Raw genomic sequence first — 19,636 nt, forward strand, 5'->3', positions numbered from 1 at the left:
CACACATGCACTCATAGCCCTGCACTAATGCTAACTGCAGAAAAATGCTAATGCCTGTCATCATTTCAGAACCGCCCCTGTCATCTCTGCAGCAGCACAGCTTTAGGGGTCATAGGTCCGAGAAGAAAAGTGTTCCTTCCTGGTTGTTGCTAATTGGACAGACAGGCAGGCTGCTTCCTGGTTACCAATTGACCTTGACAACACAGACAGGATTTTTGAGTAACTCCCTTCATTCTCTAAATGGTATCTTTTTAGATATCACTTCTTCCTCATAGGGGTATTCACTTAATTTTTTTTACTATTTCTACCTTGTTTTTGATTTATTTTTACTACACATAGCGATAAAAAGGCGGACGACGCAGACACTGCACAGAGGTTTGGTATAAAATCATATACAGTATCTGAAAAGGTCAGCACTTTAACATAAGGCTTCTTCTTTGTTCTTCTTGATTCTTTATTTAGGGTTTTAATAAGTGATTATTGCAGTAACAACTATTCTTACGGGGGTCCGCCTACAAGAAAATACTTAAAGATTGTTTCTCAGTCACATCTAAGAGTATTTAAGTTTCTCACTTACAGTATTCTATCTCTGCCAATGTAGTTATGCCTTTGCTGATAGCTACTTAGTTAGTTAGTTAGTTAGTTAGTTAGTTAGTTATTCTAAAGGCATATTGATACCCTTTAATGCCAACCATTAATTTGATTTTGCCCATTTGGATCTGTGACCCATCAACAAAAGAAATGTCAGAAAAGATCCTTAGAGTATGTTTGTAGGATGACAATATAAGTCTGCCATCATATGGAATTGAACAAGTGTATACATTTAAAAACAGATATTGTAATTTTACTGTCAGCTGCAGAGGTTGGCACTCCTAGGGCCTTTTGAGGTTTTCTGAACATAATGGCCTACATTCAGAAAGACACACACACAAACACACACCTTTTCTATCTCACCACCTGCTTCATCAATTCTCTCTCTCTCTCTCTCTCTCTCTCTCTCTCTCTCTCTCTCTCTCTCTCTCTCTCACTCATATACACATAAACGCATAAACAAACACACACACACAAACACACACACACACTGGCCTTAGCCCCAGTGCTCTGTGTCAGCCCCGGGTCTCTGCTGTCTTCACCATCTCCAGATTACATCAAGCTATTCAATCTGTAAATGACTTCCACCACAAAGCACACCCAACACGCACTTTGGGAAATGAGCTGCCTAACTCAACATGACCCTGCCCATATGTGGTGGTGTGTGTGTCTCTGAGTGTGTGTGTGTGTGTGTGTGTGTGTCCTGTATCACCTCACAGCGTCACTTATTAAATAAATATCAAGGTTGCATGAGAAATTATTATTCTTGACGTTCATTCATAATACTCTCATCAACATTGACCGCTTAATTACCTGAACGCATAAGTCTCAACAAGTGCTAAATTGATCAGTTATTGTACATGACAGTTTGTCTACATAAGTGACAGGTGTGTGTTTGGCGTTTGAGGATACGTTTGTGTGTGTAACGCAATTGTTAAATTAAGGTATAACTGTTTGTATGGGCATGTGTGTTAAAAACAACATTTACCACATAGATATCTGTCATTCAAATGTGTGTGTGTGTGTGTGTGTGTGTGTGTGTGTGTGTGTGTGTGTGTGTGTGTGTGTGTGTGTGTGTGTGTGTGTGTGTGTGTGTGTGTGTGTGTGTGTGTGTGTGTGTGTGTGTGTGTGTGTGTGTGTGTGTGTGTGTGTGTGTGTGTGTGTGTGTGGGTGGGTGGGTGGGTGGGTGGGTGGGTGTGTGTGGGTGTGTGTGGGTGTGTGTGTAACCAATTGTATGTGTGCCAGTTACCTTCATCTTCACTCTGAAATGCTGACAGACTGAACTGTTTCCAAATCAGATGCAGTGCTCAACGACAGCAAGCTTTTGTTTTTGCATGCAGCAATTCCATTACCAGCCGTTTTCATTATTTTAGCATAGTGTTTGTGCGTGTGCGCGTGTTTGTGTGTATGGGACGGGTGTACCCAGTTTTAAATTTGATGAAAGGAATCTTCTGCTGAAGTCAAAGTCAGGTTATCTTTCCCCACAAGAGAGTTTAACACACACACACTCACTCTTTAAATTCACATACCAAGGCGACAATGTACGCACGCATGGACACTACTTTCACAATATCACTTCTAGCACTCAACTGAACACACATGCATTCCCACTGTGATGCACATATAGGTTTGCATGAGAACATCTGCAAGATTTGCAAATGCACACACATAAACACACACACAGTGTGCCATGACTTCCTGTAGTTCATCCATCTAAAAGCTTTCTGCCATCCTCAGCATGCCGAGAATATTCAGAATGTCCAGCCAACCAATGAGATGACTTTTCTGGAATAATGTTAGGACAGTGAGAAAGGATTAAATGAACTAGACCTTTGGTTTTCTGTGCACTTTAACCCTGATTATCCAAATACGATATTGTATATGAACAACCAAGAACTTTAATACAACTTCCTTATCCTTATTGAATTGCAGGTCACATGGTCCCCTCCTCTTATTCCCAACGGAGAAATCCAAGGCTATGAGATCCGCCTCCCAGAACCCCGCATCTTCCATGACAGTGGCAATGCTTCGGCGCTCAACATCACAATAAAGGACCTTATTCCATACACAAACTACAGTATCACTTTGTTGTCTTGTTCCAATGGTGGTGGACATGTAGGGGGGTGTACAGAAAGCCTGCCCATGCCCGCTACCACATTACCCACAATCCCTGAAGGCCTTGAACCCCTGTCTGTGGTGGCAGTGAGTGAGTCCTTCCTGGCTATTTCCTGGCAACCACCAAGCAGGCCCAATGGACCTAACATCAGGTAAGATGGATAATAAACATAATCCATATCAAAGATGGCTCAGTTACATTGTATGAGACCACTGAGAGATCACTTTAGATGGATGTCAACATTGTTGTTCACTATTAGTTAAATGCATATTGGTAAAACACTGATATGCAAAATAGTGAAAATGAAAAGCCAATATAAGTAGACATTGATCAGTGTCATCATTATAACTTTGAATAACTTTATTCATTTTACATAACTTTATTCATTAGTTAAAAGAACAAAATTAGAAACCCAGCTGCCGAGACGCTACAACATGTTGTTTTTTAGAGACACATCCTGGTGATGTTCAATTTTTGTTGAAAAACTTCAGCAAACAAGCTGATATGTACACCTTAACAAGCTGCTAACATGAGTGCCCTGGTAATGAGCTAAGTGTTGTGTATTTTTTAATCAGTGTTTTTTCAGTCCTAATGCACATTCTGTTCTGTTTTGTTCTTTCCTGTTCTACTCTGTCGGTGATTAGGCCTAAAATAAAGGTCCATTTTTCTGGCAGGCCATTAAAATGCATGAGCCCATCTCTCTGTTCTGCTCTGCTCAGCTCTGTGTGTTTGTCTAAGTGGGTTTGTTAAAAGGCGGCATTAAGCCCTTCTCTTCTGATTACAGCAGAAATTAGCATCACTGTGGGGAGAGGAAAACACAAACCCTGCAGAAAAAAAAACAACAGAGGGAGGGGCGTCGGGAGGGAGGGGTGAGATACAGTGAACGCAAAATAATAGAGATGATGAAAAAACAGCAGAAGAGGAAGAAATGAGCGATAAGCAGAAGAGTTAGTCGAAAATGGTGTTTTAAAGCGTGTTTTGTGTGTATGCATATGTTTATTGCTTTGTGGGTACAGTGTGTGTCTGTGTGCTCATGTTGGTGCATGTGGGGACATGTGTTGGGTGTTAATGCATTCCTAAACATCCAACCATGTGTGTGTGCTTTCCTTTATTCAAATTTCCCCTTCAGATACAAGTTGCTCAGACGTAAAACCCACCAGCCCCTGGCCATCGCCACGGTCCCCACGGTAACAGCCGTGTCCCCTCCCCCCTCTGAAGATCTCCATCGCTGGCTCCATGTTTACTCCGGCACCAAATTGTTCTACCAAGATAAAGGCCTAAGCAGGTGAGATTACTGAAATGAGCTCTAGAGCAAACGCCGGCGCTGCAGCAAACCGTGTGTGCAGAGCCGATCGGCGAGCTGCCGCTGATGCCGATCTTTTAATACCGCTCAAAGATACATTAAGCAAATATCCCAAAGAATTAAATTGTTTTTCACACAGCGTCCCCTAATCTCAGTTTGGCACTTGGTGAAAGCTAATTTTGTTTCCCCTCTATGCTTGCTAAACGGCTCTGGGTGTAGACTGTTTGGGTTTGTGTCTCTCTACTGTGCTTTATTTCAGTGTTAAACTGACAAACTTTTGAACGTGTCAGCTCTTTTCACTTTGCAGGGTTTTATTATTTATGTCCTATGAATTACTTTATGAGAATGTAATGTTTGTTTAATAAGAAGTCACCGTACTTTTTAAGCAGGATTTACAGAAACTTCTTATGGTAGATGCGACTGAAATTATTATTCCACATCACTAACAAATGTCTCTAAATTCCTTCGATGAAGAAAGGATTCAGGTGTACCAGGAAGGACGTTATTAGCTAATTTGGAATGATTGACAGAAAAATATGTATTTTTTCACCCTTTTATTACATATTTTCCAGCAGCATTAGAAGCTTTTAACTTTCTAAAATCTAAATATCTGATCTTCTCAAAAACACCAATACTTTCTGTCAACAGATTCACCCGTTACCAGTACCAGTTAGAGGTTCATAATGGCGTGGGCTACACTTCAGGAGAGATGGTTGGGGCTGTCACCATGGCGGGGGTTCCCCACCACCCTCCATCTCTGTCTGCCCACGCTGTCAATCACACTGCTGTCCAGGTCGACTGGACACAACCCTGTAAGATCACCCTGTCTCTGAAACACACACTCTGCCCAACAAATTGTTTTCTGACTTGACAATTGCTAAAAAGTGAAAATACAGACAAAAAAAAAACTTCTCCCTTACACTTATCTCTTTACACTTATGTGTTTTTCAGCTTTGCAAGACCTACAGGGAGAGGTGGATTCGTACTTTCTGACAATAGCATCTGCACAGTCAAGTCAAAATGTGACCTTTCCCCGTGAGATCGTCTCAACAGTGATAAGTGATCTTTGGCCCAGCACCACATATGTGTTGTCAATTCAGGTGTCAAACGGAGCACATAATACAACAAAGGCATCAGTAAACGTCACCACAGAAGATGGAGGTAAGTGTATATATTTGTGTGAAATTTGTCCAACAATTGATTTTAGAAATCAGTTAAAATGTGTTTTCTCTTCCTTGGATGTTATTGTGCGCAGACTCTATGTATATGAGTCTGTCACATAGTACGTAAATTCAATACATCCAAGAGAGGGGTCTGTGTTAATGTGCATTTCTCTGCAACTCTGTGCCTCACAGGAGATGTTAAACACATCATGTAGTGAGGCATGAAATCAATACAAAGTGTGTGTGTGAGGCAGATTTAAGGTGTTGTAAAATGCTTGCTGGCACCACAGGCAGACAAACGCTTGCAAACTGCACACATACTGTAGCTACACACACACATGCAGTATTTTACCTGTCAAACAAGACAGCAAACATGGCTGTTCCCATGTGTAATGCAGCCCATAATTACTGTACCAATACAATTACAATACATCATTCAATCTGTAATGTGATTTATATATTTTAAATAAATCTATGAAAAATAAATACAAGTGAAATCATAGACATCCCTCTGTCTTCCACCTATGCAAGGGTCATCAATATAACACATTGTTAAAAGAGCTTAAGCTGTCTCTGCATCATTTGACAATATTTGTATAATCAACCACTGACATTGTTTATCAGAGTGTACAATCTGCAGCTTTGGGAGGGTGTATTAAATACAATATGGAAAAAGAATATCAGTTCCCCAATCTACTGGTATTCCACTTTTCAGGCAGGGTTGGCTTTTATATTTAGCTGTGAATTGCACAGGCTATCCAACTGTCATCACGACTTTTCTCTCCATTTCCCTTTCCAACTTTCAGTCTCTTCTCGTCATTTAAGAGTTAGCTTTCAAATAAATCGATGTAATCATATGTAAGAGGCCGTGCACTCTTTCTGTTGTTTTCTTTCCGTCTACTTTTCTTTTCTCAATCACTCTTTCTGACTATCTCTGTTTCTTCTCCCCCCTCACATTTATATTTCTTTCTCAATATGATCATATGTCAGAGGCCTCTCTCCTTCCCTCTAATCTGAGCAGTATAATAAAAAGTGCATTAAAAACATTAGAAAATCATTAGGTGCTAAAGGCAAAGCACGGCTCGTTTAACTGAGAGGGCTCTGGAGGTAATTTCATTATTTTACAGCCATAAGAGTGCACACACACACACACACACACACACACACACACACACACACACACACACACACACACACACACACACACACACACACACACACACACACACATAGACAAAGGCCAAATATATTTTACCTAATGCAGCTCAACCCTACCAACCGTCCTAACACGGCCTGCCATCTATAGGGCATCAGGACTAATTGGCAAGAAAAATGAGCGAGCGTCTGTGTGTGTATGAGTGAAAGAGGCTCAGTGTGCAGTATTGCGTTGATAATGCCATCCTGCAGTAAATGAAATGTAGAGCAGTAGGTTGGGTTAAGGTAAGTGCATTGGCAGCAAATGAATTGGGTTAACTTCTCTTAGCTGAGTGCATTTTCACTTAGAATAATAGATGGAGTCTGTATGATTACCTTCTCACGCGCCATCTCTCGTATTATTTCCTTCTGTTTGGTTCTCTTTCCTATTTTCGACACACAACTTGATCCCCATTGTTAAAAAAAAGTTAAGTTTAAGGACATTCTGTGTCCTTTTTCCCACTTTTCTACTTTAAACTTGTGCACACTGTATATCTTCTTTCACAGATTATCTGTACTTGTCCTCTATTTGTCAGATTTGCCTGTGTCCTTCACTCCTTCCTTTTTGCCTCTGTATCTGCAACTCATGTCCTACAGTATAGGGTAGCCACATTATATTAATCACCATAGGAGTTTTTGGTTTAGTATCATTGTCCTCTGTGGATGTGCTGAAAGAGGATTTCTTGGAGGACTGATCTAAGGGAATTAAAGGAAGACAGGGAAATTGATTGACGGGACATGTAGGAAACAGAACGAATATAATAACACAACACAGTGTCATTCACTTCTGCCTATAAGAAAGAGAAAAAGTGCGGGGGCGAGCTGATCGTGCAGAATCAATCTATTACTCTTAGTGAAAATGCACTCAGGTAAGTGAAGTTAATCCAATTCATTTTCTGCCAGTGCACCTACCTAGTATACCCAGCCCACGGCTCGACATTTCATTTACTGCTGGATAGCATTATCAAGGATATACTCCACACACACACAGACACACAGGTGTTCTCCCTCCCTCACTGACACTCAGACTCACATTCAGCCTTGGTATGACCTAGATTTGCCCTTTGTGATAACTGTTGTGATAACTTCTGTCACTATATGGCGCTATATACATAAAACTTGACATAAATACACAAGTTTGTCTCTGTTTGTTACACACACATTACTATAAGCTGTGTGTGTCCATCTATATTTATTTCCCTTTCACATACTCATGCATAAACATACCTCAAGTAAGGGATTGTTAAACATGTGGGCCTAGATCGAGAATGTTACATGTCTGTTATAAAACATCATCAGTTGGGGACCAGAAAGTCACAATATATCATTTTAATATGGCCAATTGATTACTTTCACAAGCCTGTCTGAGTGATAGGTTTTTTGTATGAAAAGCACTTGTTAGTTTTTTTAAAAATCATAATAAAAATCGCATATTTTGCAACCCTGTGATGACATTACTGCACCTCTCAAGATACTCTAAAAGCTAACATGTGTTTAGCTGAGAACAGTTTCATACCACAACCTAACCATGCGTGTGTGAGGATGACCATGTCTAATTTCTTTGTATTCCTGCCTATTAAAGCCCTGTTCTTTATGAATCAAACTACTTTGTGTCTCTGTTCTCACATGTGCCATCCTCAGAGCCAGAAGGGATGTCGGCCCCAGAGGTGGTTCCAGTTAACAGCAGCACAGTGCGTGTGCTCTGGTTCCCTCCTCTACAGCCCAATGGAGCAGTCACTGGTTACTACATCTACCTGAATAACCTTCTTCATGGCAGCGTAGACAACAGCTCAGGATCCTACCTGCTCGGGGACCTGCTGCCTTTTACTGTCTACAACGTACAGGTACACACACAATCAAAGAATATTGAAACACCTAGATGCAGACACAGAGGCATGTGCATGATGTTTTCTTCTGCTGCGTTTGTGTATTTCAGGTAGAGGTGTGTACTGTGTATGCATGTGTGCGGAGTAATGTTACTCAAACCACCACTGTGGAGGACCTGCCTGCCGACCTGGCCACGCCGCACGCACATGTGATCAGTCCCAGGTAATACAGATTGTGCTGAAAATATGTATCTTTTCTGCGTGTGCTCTTTAGCATTGTGCTAGGTTTGGAAACTTTATAGCCTTTTGTTTGATTGTAGAAATTGTTAATGTTTATTGGCAGTGCAAACAGAATCAATACATGTTATTATTGTGTCTTCTTAAGGAAGCACAATATGTGAGATTGTGTGCAACAGGACATTAAATACTGTGTTATTGCTTAATTTCAGTTAAACTAAAACTCTGTGGGCAAAGGGCCTACAACTTCTTTTAATGTCCCTTGCTTAAAAACGTATAGCCGTTGAAGACACAGTGATCGTTTATTCATTTTCAGTAGTATTTTGAGATTGAAATACTAATATAAGTAATTTCTGATTAACAGTTTAGTTTGTTTAACATACATATTTCATTATATTGTTTTAGTTTATAATTAGACTACATTATCTAATATTACATTAAGTTGCTTTCAAAAAATAATAAAATATGATGTAAAACTAATGACATTCAAGATGCTCTGCTTTCCATGTTTGACCTAAATCTTAATGTTGCAAATCTTCCAGTTGTGGAGGAAGTGATGATTTGTGGCTTTCCTCCTGTCCAGGAGACTGTGGAAGTTGTAACTCTGTATGTTACTACAGAGGTCTTTCCCCTGCCAAAGATGTCAGAGATAAAAAAAGAGTAAAATCAATAGTGAGAAGTGTATAAAGACATACTGTACACACACCCTGACACTGTAACTCAACTTTGTCAGGCATTAACCATGCATGAATGCAAGTGTGTGTGTTTGGGTATGACAAAGTTTGTGTGTGCCTCCTGGTGTGAGAGGAGTGTGAAGGATAACATACCACCACCATCTCTCTCTCTCTCTCTCTCTCTCTCTCTCTCTCTTTCTCTCTCTCTCTCTCTCAGAGTGGTGAGGTTGGACTGGTCTGGTCCAGGCAGACCCAGTGGGATCATGCTGGGCTATGATGTCCTAAGACGGACCCTGAGGTCATGTGCCGTCACGTCAACAGGGGTCACTGTGGGGGAAGGGTCAGGTGGTGTAAAGTTCAGATGTTCATACCTGCAGTGTCCTGCCTCTCATGGTGTGTGTGGGACGTCCTGCTTCCATCCTGACACTCAGGTGATTATGTTCTGGACAAGTTATCATATATGAGGCTATGGAATTCATTCAGTTGTTTATTGTCTACTAATCACATGCACTTTGCATGGACAATAATGCATTAACTATGCTGAAATAAATAAAGGAACAAAATATACAGGTTCAATACAGCAATGATTGTTCTGGGTACTGCATTTTTCACTTCCTAAGTTACGTAATAAACTTAGGAAGTACTTTTTTGTCTGTAATACATATTAATCCCTTTGCGAGACATAACACTAAATTCGATTGACAATGTTTTATGAATCGCACCTGCTCTGCTTTTTAATCTTTATTTTTCCATAATCCTCTCTCTGCCCTTTTCACCTGAATCCAAGAGCCTCTTTACACTAGACCACGTAATGAGTAATCTCTAAAACCTTAACTGTTCAACAAAAACATTCTGTAATACAAGATAGAAAGTTAGGGGTCTTTACTTTGTCTGCTGATTTGAAGTGAACAATACATAGTTGCTATGTACTCCCTCAGGATATTACAGAAACACATGCAAATAAACATGGAGACCCACAGACAAATGCACACTCTCACATTTCCACTTCTAAGAGCATGCCAGTTCAGTGGGATGCCCGGTCATCCTCCCAGCGATTAATTTCTCTGAACAGATTAACTTGTCATTACATTGAATACCAGCCAAGTTGGCATCGTGAAAGCATTGTGAAATGTACCCCTGCAGCACCCAATGGCATCAACAATTACAACATTCAAGCTCACATGTACAGCACAAATATAAACATACACAACTGCCTAACAAAATAAAAGCTATACTAAAAACATGTCATCATATAAACCTCCAACATGTATACCAGTGGGGCCTTATAGGGACAAGGGACAATTAGGACAATTCCCCGTCATGATCAGACGGAAACCATTTCTGACACATAGTCCTATGTTTTCAATGCACACATACATTTTTTAAACTTCACAAACTTTCCTAAATGTGTGTGTCCACCAGGTTTGCTGCAGTGGATTATTGAACACTAAGAAAGCACATCATCATTGCTGCGAGGGCAGTTACCTGACTTTGAGTAATTCCTCCAGTCCAGTCTGCTGCAATGGCAAACTGCTCCGAGCTCTCCCTGACCACCAGTGCTGTGGAGGATACTATGTTCATGTAAAAAACAGTGAGTGTCAAAACACTTCATACATAAATGGGATTTGCTCTTTTCTACTTGACTTGAGTCTAATCTTTTCCATGTCGTTCAAGGGTTTCCTTCATCTGTCTTTGTCTTTGTAGATGAGAACTGCTGCCCTGACCCCTCGCAGGGCCGGGTCTCTGTGGGGATGGGTGACAGCTGCTGTGGGGGGGTTCCTTACTCCACAAAAGGCGGTCAGCTCTGCTGTCGTGGGAGCCTCCATGACGGCTATGGGGTGCGATGCTGTGGAGGCCAGATTGTAGATGATACACTGGTGTGCTGCGATGATGCCCAGAGGGGGGAAGTGCACATATATACCCCAGGTGAGTGATGGAAACACAGAGACAAGCAGAGTCATCCACTGCTGTTCAAAAGTATTTTTTTATGGGGATGTCAAAAGAATCTGTACTGAATTTGTTGCCCAAATAATGAATCATTTTGATAAGTTTAATGGGATTCTGAGGGTTTAAGTGTTTGGCTTCAGAAAAGCCTGCAAGAAAAATGCCCTTTTCTCAGTAATGTAGTTATTCTGACCCATAACAAAAGTGTAATTCATGGTGGCTTCTTCGTCTTTATTAGGGGATAAGATATAATATCATAGGACAAGAGAGTGAAGCAAAGAAATTTGAGGTAGACACATGGTGCAGGTACGCGGGGTCGTTTCCCTTTCTTCCTCTCCCGCAGTGTCCCAAAGCACCCGGATACCATGGCACAGATGGGACTGTGTGTGTGTGTGTGTGTGTGTGTGTGTGTGTGTGTGTGTGTGTGTGTGTGTGTGTGTGTGTGTGTGTGTGTGTGTGTGTGTGTGTGTGTGTGTGTGTGTGTGTGTGTGTGTGTGTGTGTGTGTGTGTGTGTGTGTGTGTGTGTGTGTGTGTGTGTGTGTGTGTGTGTGTGTGTGTGTGTGTGTGTGTGTGTGTGTGTGTGTGTGTGTGTGTGTGTGTGTGTGTGTGTGTGTGTGTGTGGTTGCGGGTGTGTGTGGTTGCGGGTGTGTGTGGTTGCGGGTGTGTGGTTGCGGGTGTATGTGTGTGTCATTAGACATCTTTGTCATGGCAGATGATGATGAAACACACTCGGGATGGCACCGTTGAGGGCACTGCCAAGCACACAGCAGGACAAATACACACTCATTCTCTCTCCTTCACACGAACACACACACAAACACACACAAAGTCAACAGGGTGCCCTCGGCAGGGTTTGCTTAGTGTTGAGTGCCAGAGACAGACACGTGGACTCTATTCATCACACATAAACAATGGCCCATATGGACAGGCCTATAGTACTACATTAGCCTTTCAGCAAACACACACTGACACACACACACACACACACACACACACACACACACACAAGATCCATACCCACCCAAAAATACATGCATTTGGACAAAAGCAGTTAATAGAAATCAAGAAAGCAGAAAAACAATGCTTGTTTTTTATTTCATGGCCGTTATCATTTTGTATATTCCCTTAGTATATATTTATACTGTATATGTTTTGCATTTTTTATTTTCATGGAACTAAACAAGACTCTTTTATAGTTTTAACTCTGAAACTCTGATCTCACATACAGGTAATCTTTGGTAATTGAAGTGAGTATTCTACTCAATCACATCGAAACTGTTCCCTTGTACTCTCCTTAACTAGATCCTCTTATCCCTTACCCCTAAGCATGCTTTATGGTCATCCTTCATCTGAGGTGGCCTCCCAAGGAGTGCATATGCTCGCTCCCTCTTCCTCTCCATCTCCTTTTGTTATTTATTTCCCATCTCCTCTGCTCCTTTGTCATCTTCTTACTTACTTTTCATCAACTTGTTTCTCCATCTCCTCTATGTTTTACCCTGGCCTCTTGCCCCCCCCTTTCTCCCCCAACCACCTTCCCTTTCACCCCTCCTTTTCTTTATGTGCCCCCTTCCCATCCACTCATCAGTCATTAGCGTTAGCTTCCCCATTGAGAACATATGGTATGATGGATCGTAGGGCTAGCGGCGCTAGCAAGGCTAAGGGCCATTTCGCCGAGCACTGCGCTGTCGGGGAGCCTTGGGGCCGGCTATGCAACCTCGACCCCACACGTCTGTTTCAAGACACTCACACTAACACACACTAACACACACAAAATACACACAGCAACACCTATTATAGGATATGCTACTTAACCTTGGCATCACTCACTCCCATTGCTGCCTCTCACTTTTTCAAGGGTTTTGTAGTTTCATGATATAGTGAAAGACGGATTTTTGCAAGCAAGAAAATAGAAAGAAAGAAAAGCAAGCTAGAGAAGATTTCATGCAGTTTTGTTAAAAATAAATGATAGTTTATATCGAAAAATAAATGATAGTTTATATCAAAAAATAAATTATAATTTATATCAAAAAATAAAGTTTTAATAAAAAGCTGACAGAAAGAAATGTGATGACCACAAAGAAAGTACAATTTCATACAAACAATGAGAGACATTTAAAATAAATAAAAATGTAAAATTAAACAGAAAATGATAAAAAACAAGATGAGAAAAGAAAGACAGGATTTAAAAAGCTAAATATTCTTCATATAAAGGAAACTTAAAAAACAGAAAGACAGGGAAAGTGAAAGAAAAAAACCAGATAGAACAGAAGAGTGGTGAAGAGCTAGATGGAGCAGATTAAAGGAGGAGTGAAGGGTATCCCATTGTGCCCAGCTGATAGACTAGGTTAGGCTGATGTGATTATGGGGTCCCTGAAGTGCGATCTATCACACATTACCGTCCACACTGTCAACAACCATACACACACACTGCAGGGGAACAGCAATGCCGGGAGACAGCCGTCTGGCAACAGATACACGTACCGGCTTGGCTGCACATGTGCACACGTACACACACACTAACACAGCCACACTCACATAGCATGCATGTGAACGCACACTGAATGAAATCCTCAAGAACACTCAGACAAAAAAGAATCAACACACTCACACACAGACACACACTATTTGAAACAGGAAAGCAGTATAAATTAGGTGAAATAGAATCAGGGTTTGAAACATCATCCAACCTGCCCCAAAGACAAGAAACAAACACAAAGCTGAGCCCAGTGAAAGTGATCCTCTTACAAAGTTAGTTGGGTTTAACTAAGTTTATATCATTCCTGTCCACATTACTCCAATTATAAACAGTGGTTTCTCTCAATAGTTCTTGATCCACATCTGACAGAACATATTTTAGTTTAAATATGTAAACCAACCAACTAATTTCTATTTTAAGGCTTCAAATCTATTTTCCTCCAATTTACAGTTTGAGCGTAACTTGGGAGGCCATCTCAATAAATTGTGTAAAAAAGTTTCTACCTACACGTGCCTTTAAACCCACCTTGTCATAAAACACTATAATACATAACGAATTTCAAATGGCGGGCCTTGTTTCTATTCTGCCCAGTTTTAGTCTTTTGGGTATTATTGAGCTGGTCTCCTATAATCCCTTCTTCAGCGTTCTCTAGTTGTGATAAAATAACACAAAGTATCCATGCTTAATCCCTCCCTTCCAAATCTGACAGTTTGTTTAAACAGCTTTCATTTCACTTTCAAGTAGATTAAATAGTGTTTGTTTTTGGACAGGAGTGCCTTAGTTTTCCTTCTGCATTTCCTCCTGTGTTGCAGGTTCGAGACCAACTTTTAAGCTCCTCATTTGCTCTTCTTTTCTTCTCTCTCAGCATTTTGTATGTAAGATGTTTAGCTAAGACTTAGGTAAGATTAGATGGTGTTTAACGGATCGTGTGTGGTGTCTTTGGCCTCCCGTTGCTCCCTGACTCTCCCAAAGTCCCCTGCCTCCCTATGTGCGCTCCACTAATCATTTGCCCTCACACTTTGTCTTCATAGTGTACTGTTTTTTAACTCTTCCATCTGCCCTTCAACCCCACCTTCCCCATTTCTCACTGTGGGTGCTAGCATAACTGCCCCCCCCCCCCCCCCCGCCACCCCACCTCACTTTTTAAGTGGATCTCCAAAATGTATGCATTTCTTTTAACTCCTTCCCTTACTCCCCTCCCTCTGTCCCAGCCCAGCAGGCCCCATCCAAACGTTCAAGGACGAATCTGAATATCCCTTTTCACCGTTTAAGTGTTAAAAGCCTGGCGGTGCTGGGGTGTTATCTTAACGCGCCTTGCCGTGCCATCATCAGAGCGCGTGATGAAAATGGCTGTGATGATGCTAAAAGAAAAAAAGAGGAGGGGGAGAAAAAGTAATAATCAAATATGTTTTTCAAGGGCACAGTGACCATTTGCTGGAGGGAAATTATCCCAGTAGTTAAGCTAGCTCACTCAGAGGCTGGCAGAGTTGTGAGAGTGGATGCGTTTGTGTGTACAAGTGTGTGCAAGTGTCTGTGTTTTATTACTTTAAGTTGGTGCATGCATGTTTTGACTGTCAGATTCTCTATATGTATCTGAATGTGCATTTTTACATTTTTGTCTTTGCTGAGAGACTCGTATGTCCTTTCATTGTTTCCGCCAAAATATTCTCATTAGTTTCTGTCTGTGTATGTCTTTCTGTGTGTGTGTGTGTGTGTGTGTGTGTGTGTGTGTGTGTGTGTGTGTGTGTGTGTGTGTGTGTGTGTGTGTGTGTGTGTGTGTGTGTGTGTGTGTGTGTGTGTGTGTGTGTGTGTGTGTGTGTGTGTGTGTGTGTGTGTGTGTGTGTGTGTGTGTGTGTGTGTGTGTGTGTGTGTGTGTGTGTGTGTGTGTGTGTGTGTGTGTGTGTCATTGCCAAAAGGCCCTCATCAATGATGGGTAGCAAATGGCAAACAGTAGTGCATTCCAAACAGCAGCGTCTGGCTGCTTTAGAAGATCGAGTACTCTCTGAACACAGGAAGACATTTCTCTCTCTGTTAATGTATTTATGATGATGGCTTCTCTATTAGGTTTACTTTAATGACTGGCAAGAAAAAAAACAGAGGGTGTCAGGAGCGTGTGTGTGTGTGTGTGTGTGTGTGTGTGTGTGTGTGTGTGTGTGTGTGTGTGTGTGTGTGTGTGTGTGTGTGTGTGTGTGTGTGTGTGTGTGTGTGTGTGTGTGTGTGTGTGTGTGTGTGTGTGTGTGTGTGTGTGTGTGTGTGTGTGTGTGTGTGTGTGTGTGTGTGTGTGTGTGTGTGTGTGACTCAACTTTAGGTCAGAGGCAGAGTCATTTTCCTGCTTCTGTCATGTGGGTTTCACCTGTTTGGAGAACTATGAGCAAAGATTGTGATCAATTATGTCTGCCAATAGTCACCAAAGTACATTTTGGAAGTATCATTCACAAGCCAAATATCTTCCAAACATTCTGAAACTAAAATAGCATTTTTCCGAAAGACAAATCAAGAGAAAATTAACTGTGCAAGACCAATTCTAATGATTTTATTGTTTCTTTCGGATATTCCTTGTTATTTGTTGCCTCACATTGTATCCAGTCTCCTGCTAAATGTTATACTGTGGTTTATTCTGAAACAGATTAGTCCATCACCCTTTAAAAAAGCAGGACGTTTTTTCCACTGGAGATACACCCAAGACTTTGAACCATTTAAATAGACATATAGGTAATAAAGAATCTCTACTTGCTGGCCAGCATTTGTTTTAAGCATCCTGGTGCTCTGCCACACCCTTTACTCAGTCAAATCCCAGAATACGATAATGACAGAGATGGATCCCATGAAGGAGGAGGGATATCGGCCATTGTGTTGTCAGATCCAATGTCTCCAATGCAGGGTTGAGGGCAGACTTGGTGTGATTACATATTTGAACTAATGTGGGATTACCTGTAAGGCATGAGCTTTTAAGTCTGTTTGTAAATTATAGTGTTGATTTTACAATAATACATCTCTATAATTTATATATGTGTTCCTCTGTGGCTCAGTACTTGTGATGGATATGTACGTAATTGGTAAGTATACAGACAATACACATGATTTTGAAAAATCCCCTAGTACACAACAAATTACACTATTTTATGTTCTTTATTTTAGGGAATCCTAATCATCTCACTTAAAATCTTTAAATGTCAATTCAGTTTCTTCCTGTTTATAGACATAACTTTTTTAGTTAAAGGTGACCTATCATGAAAAATGCACTTTTGTACGTCTTTTATACATGAATATGTGTCCCCGGTGTTCCAGAGAACTCACCAAGTGCCAGAAAACACAACCCTCTCTATTTTCCTCCATACACAAATCTCTTAAAAAGGGGCTGCAACAGATCTGATACAGACTGATCCAGATTTGAACACTTCTATGACGTCACAGAAGTGGCGCTACGGCTATTGGGCCAACTCCACCAATCAGGAGGAGACAGCCACGGACATTGCCGTTCGCAAGCGCTGGAGACGCTGTAGTACATATGCCAGGCCTGTAGATGGTGCTGTTCTCACAGAATCAGCCCATGAAAAGACAGTGTTAAATTGAGCGAAATGAGGAATGGCTAAAATGCATGATCTGTTTGGTATTTTGACAAATAAAAAGTATAAATATGCCTTATATAGGTATGGTCCTACACTATATTATTCAAATATAGCATGATAGGTCCACTTTAATTTAATTTTGATCTAATTTGATCTTCATCTTGGTACCTTCCTCACACAGACACTTTGAACATTAAACACACACATGAACAGCTGCTTGCTGTGTCTCAGTTTTTAGTGAATCCCTGAAGAGTGGTGAAAATATAAATGCCACCAAAGCATTTCCATAAACACACACACACACACACACACACACACACACACACACACACACACACACACACACACACACACACACACACACACACTTAAACACTCAAAACACATACACACACAGATGCGGGCACACACACACACAGACACACACACAAATGTGCACAATGTCACACATATGCCCAGCTGGCAATATGTTGTTGAGATTAAAAAAAAAGATGTCAGAAAGACAAGAGGACAACCGGTCAGCTGGGAAAAGAGAAGGGGCGTGTGTGCGTGTGCCACAACATCCACATGTGTGTGTCTACAGGGGAACACTGCACTGTGTGAGAAAGTCAATCCACTGCGATTTCTTCTCTCGACATGGCATATAGTCCGGCCCCTCTGGAGCACAAAGTGTGTGTGTGTACACACACACACACACACACACACACACACACACACACACACACACACACACACACACACACACACACACACACACGCACACAAAAAACAAGCACAAATACTCCTTCCTACAGTGAGTGTATATGTGTGCATGAGTTCATATTAGAGCCCCGTACTGGAATTTCCAGCTGATAACATGTTTGAAGAGTTTTGATTACATTTTTCCCATCACATTGCAACAAACATGTAAGAAAAATAATAATTTAAATTATGTTTATACTTAAATAAGTTTGTATGTAAACATATTCTAATCACAGTTTCTATAGCCGTAGCTTTTGTTCTCTACAATTTCATTTACATTATTGGCTAACATAAATGCCTATTGTATGAAGCTGTAATAGGCTAAAGCCACCAAATCATTGTTATTAAATAGCTTAAATGTGTTTTGCTCCGTTGTGTGTGTGTGTGTGTGTGTGTGTGTGTGTGTGTGTGTGTGTGTGTGTGTGTGTGTGTGTGTGTGTGTGTGTGTGTGTGTGTGTGTGTGTGTGTGTGTGTGTGTGTGTGTGTGTGTGTGTGTGTGTGTGTGTGTGTGTGTGTGTGTGTGTGTGTGTGTGTGTGTGTGTGTGTGTGTGTGTGTGTGTGTGTGTGGGTGGGTGGGTGGGTGGGTGGGTGTGTGTGTGTGTGTGTGTGTGTGTGTGGTGTTATGCACGCACTCAAACAGAGTATGTGTGCACTTTGTGCCAAACCCCTTGTAATATATTCAGTTATTTAAAAGTGTTTGGTTTGTTTAAAGTTGTGGAGGGGGTTTGGTCTCCTAGAGAGCTCGGATAACCCTAATCCACAACACACATTTTTATCAGTAGTTCATTGGCAGGGCTAAATATTGACTTATCATTAAGTGGAATGACTGAAACCCTAATAATAATTCACGTTGTCTAAGCACCTTGTGTTGACGCGGCGCTCCCGATGCTATTAACGAATGTATGCAAATCCAACATAAATCTGAAGATTAGGGCAGAAGCATTCTGCAAAGCAAGAGAGAAAAACAAGAGGTGTGTGATAAAATGCTGTCAACACACACGCACATGCACACACAGCTTACAGAGAGCAAGAGAAAATAGGTGTGTGTTTCAAAAACGTTAACACAAATGTACAAGCATGTCACACACAGCAGTTCACAGATAACGCCTACAAAGACAGGGATTGGATTTCTGCTGAATGGGTGATAATACAATAGTGAAGTTTAGCGGCAGAACAGTAAACAAACAAAGTAGACCTACAACATTGAATGGATGCAGGGAAGTAGGAAGCAAGAGCGGGATAGAGAGCAGTAGATGGACGGAGAGAGGAAATCAGGTGTAAATCAGATAGACGTAAACATGAGTAAGAGGAAATATGCAGCACGGAGAAAGGAACAAGTAGAGTGATAGTCAAGAGAAATGTAGTATTATTATGGGATGATAGAAAAACTGATTAAATTAAAGCATCGTAAAGAGAGAAAAGTTAGGATTAGAGAAGACACAGATACAGTATATGTGAAGAAAAGTTAGGAATGCAGGGATGAAGGAGATAAATACTGAACTTCAGGTCAAAGGTGATCATGTTTTTATTTCATCGAGGCAGAAATAAAGACAGAATCAAGATATGCATAGAGTTTGAAATTAGCCAAGATGAACGATATATTGAAAGCCAGTCTGACTGCTAGTGAGTGACTGGAAGGGGGGCAGATGAGTATAAATTGTGAGTTGCGTTGGGCCTGTTGTCTGGATGGAAGGGGGCGTAGAGGTGAGGATGCCGAGAGGACGAGGGATGAGTGGAGAGAAGCTATTTTGGAAAAGTGTTGAGCTGTTTATTTGCACGTCATTGAAGCTGAAGTAAGGCGC

The 19,636-nt window shown here is 41.2% G+C and overlaps 1 protein-coding gene across 5 annotated transcripts in view; it reads left to right on the plus strand.

Moving 5' to 3' along the window:
* The window catches only part of ush2a (Usher syndrome 2A (autosomal recessive, mild)), a 188,567-nt gene that overhangs the window by 106,270 nt on the left and 62,661 nt on the right, over positions 1-19,636 (plus strand). For all 5 annotated transcript variants that reach the window (XM_079666927.1, XM_079666929.1, XM_079666930.1 and 2 more), the window contains 9 exons: positions 2,524-2,858; positions 3,837-3,992; positions 4,659-4,822; positions 4,962-5,171; positions 8,009-8,211; positions 8,304-8,416; positions 9,322-9,535; positions 10,527-10,695; positions 10,809-11,030. In XM_079666927.1, coding sequence (XP_079523053.1) covers positions 2,524-2,858; positions 3,837-3,992; positions 4,659-4,822; positions 4,962-5,171; positions 8,009-8,211; positions 8,304-8,416; positions 9,322-9,535; positions 10,527-10,695; positions 10,809-11,030 — 1,786 coding nt within the window. The remainder of the gene's footprint in view (positions 1-2,523; positions 2,859-3,836; positions 3,993-4,658; positions 4,823-4,961; positions 5,172-8,008; positions 8,212-8,303; positions 8,417-9,321; positions 9,536-10,526; positions 10,696-10,808; positions 11,031-19,636) is intronic.

This window comes from Notothenia rossii (genome assembly GCF_949606895.1).
Source record: "Notothenia rossii genome assembly, chromosome: 2".
In the NCBI taxonomy this organism is placed as follows: Eukaryota; Metazoa; Chordata; class Actinopteri; order Perciformes; family Nototheniidae; genus Notothenia; species Notothenia rossii.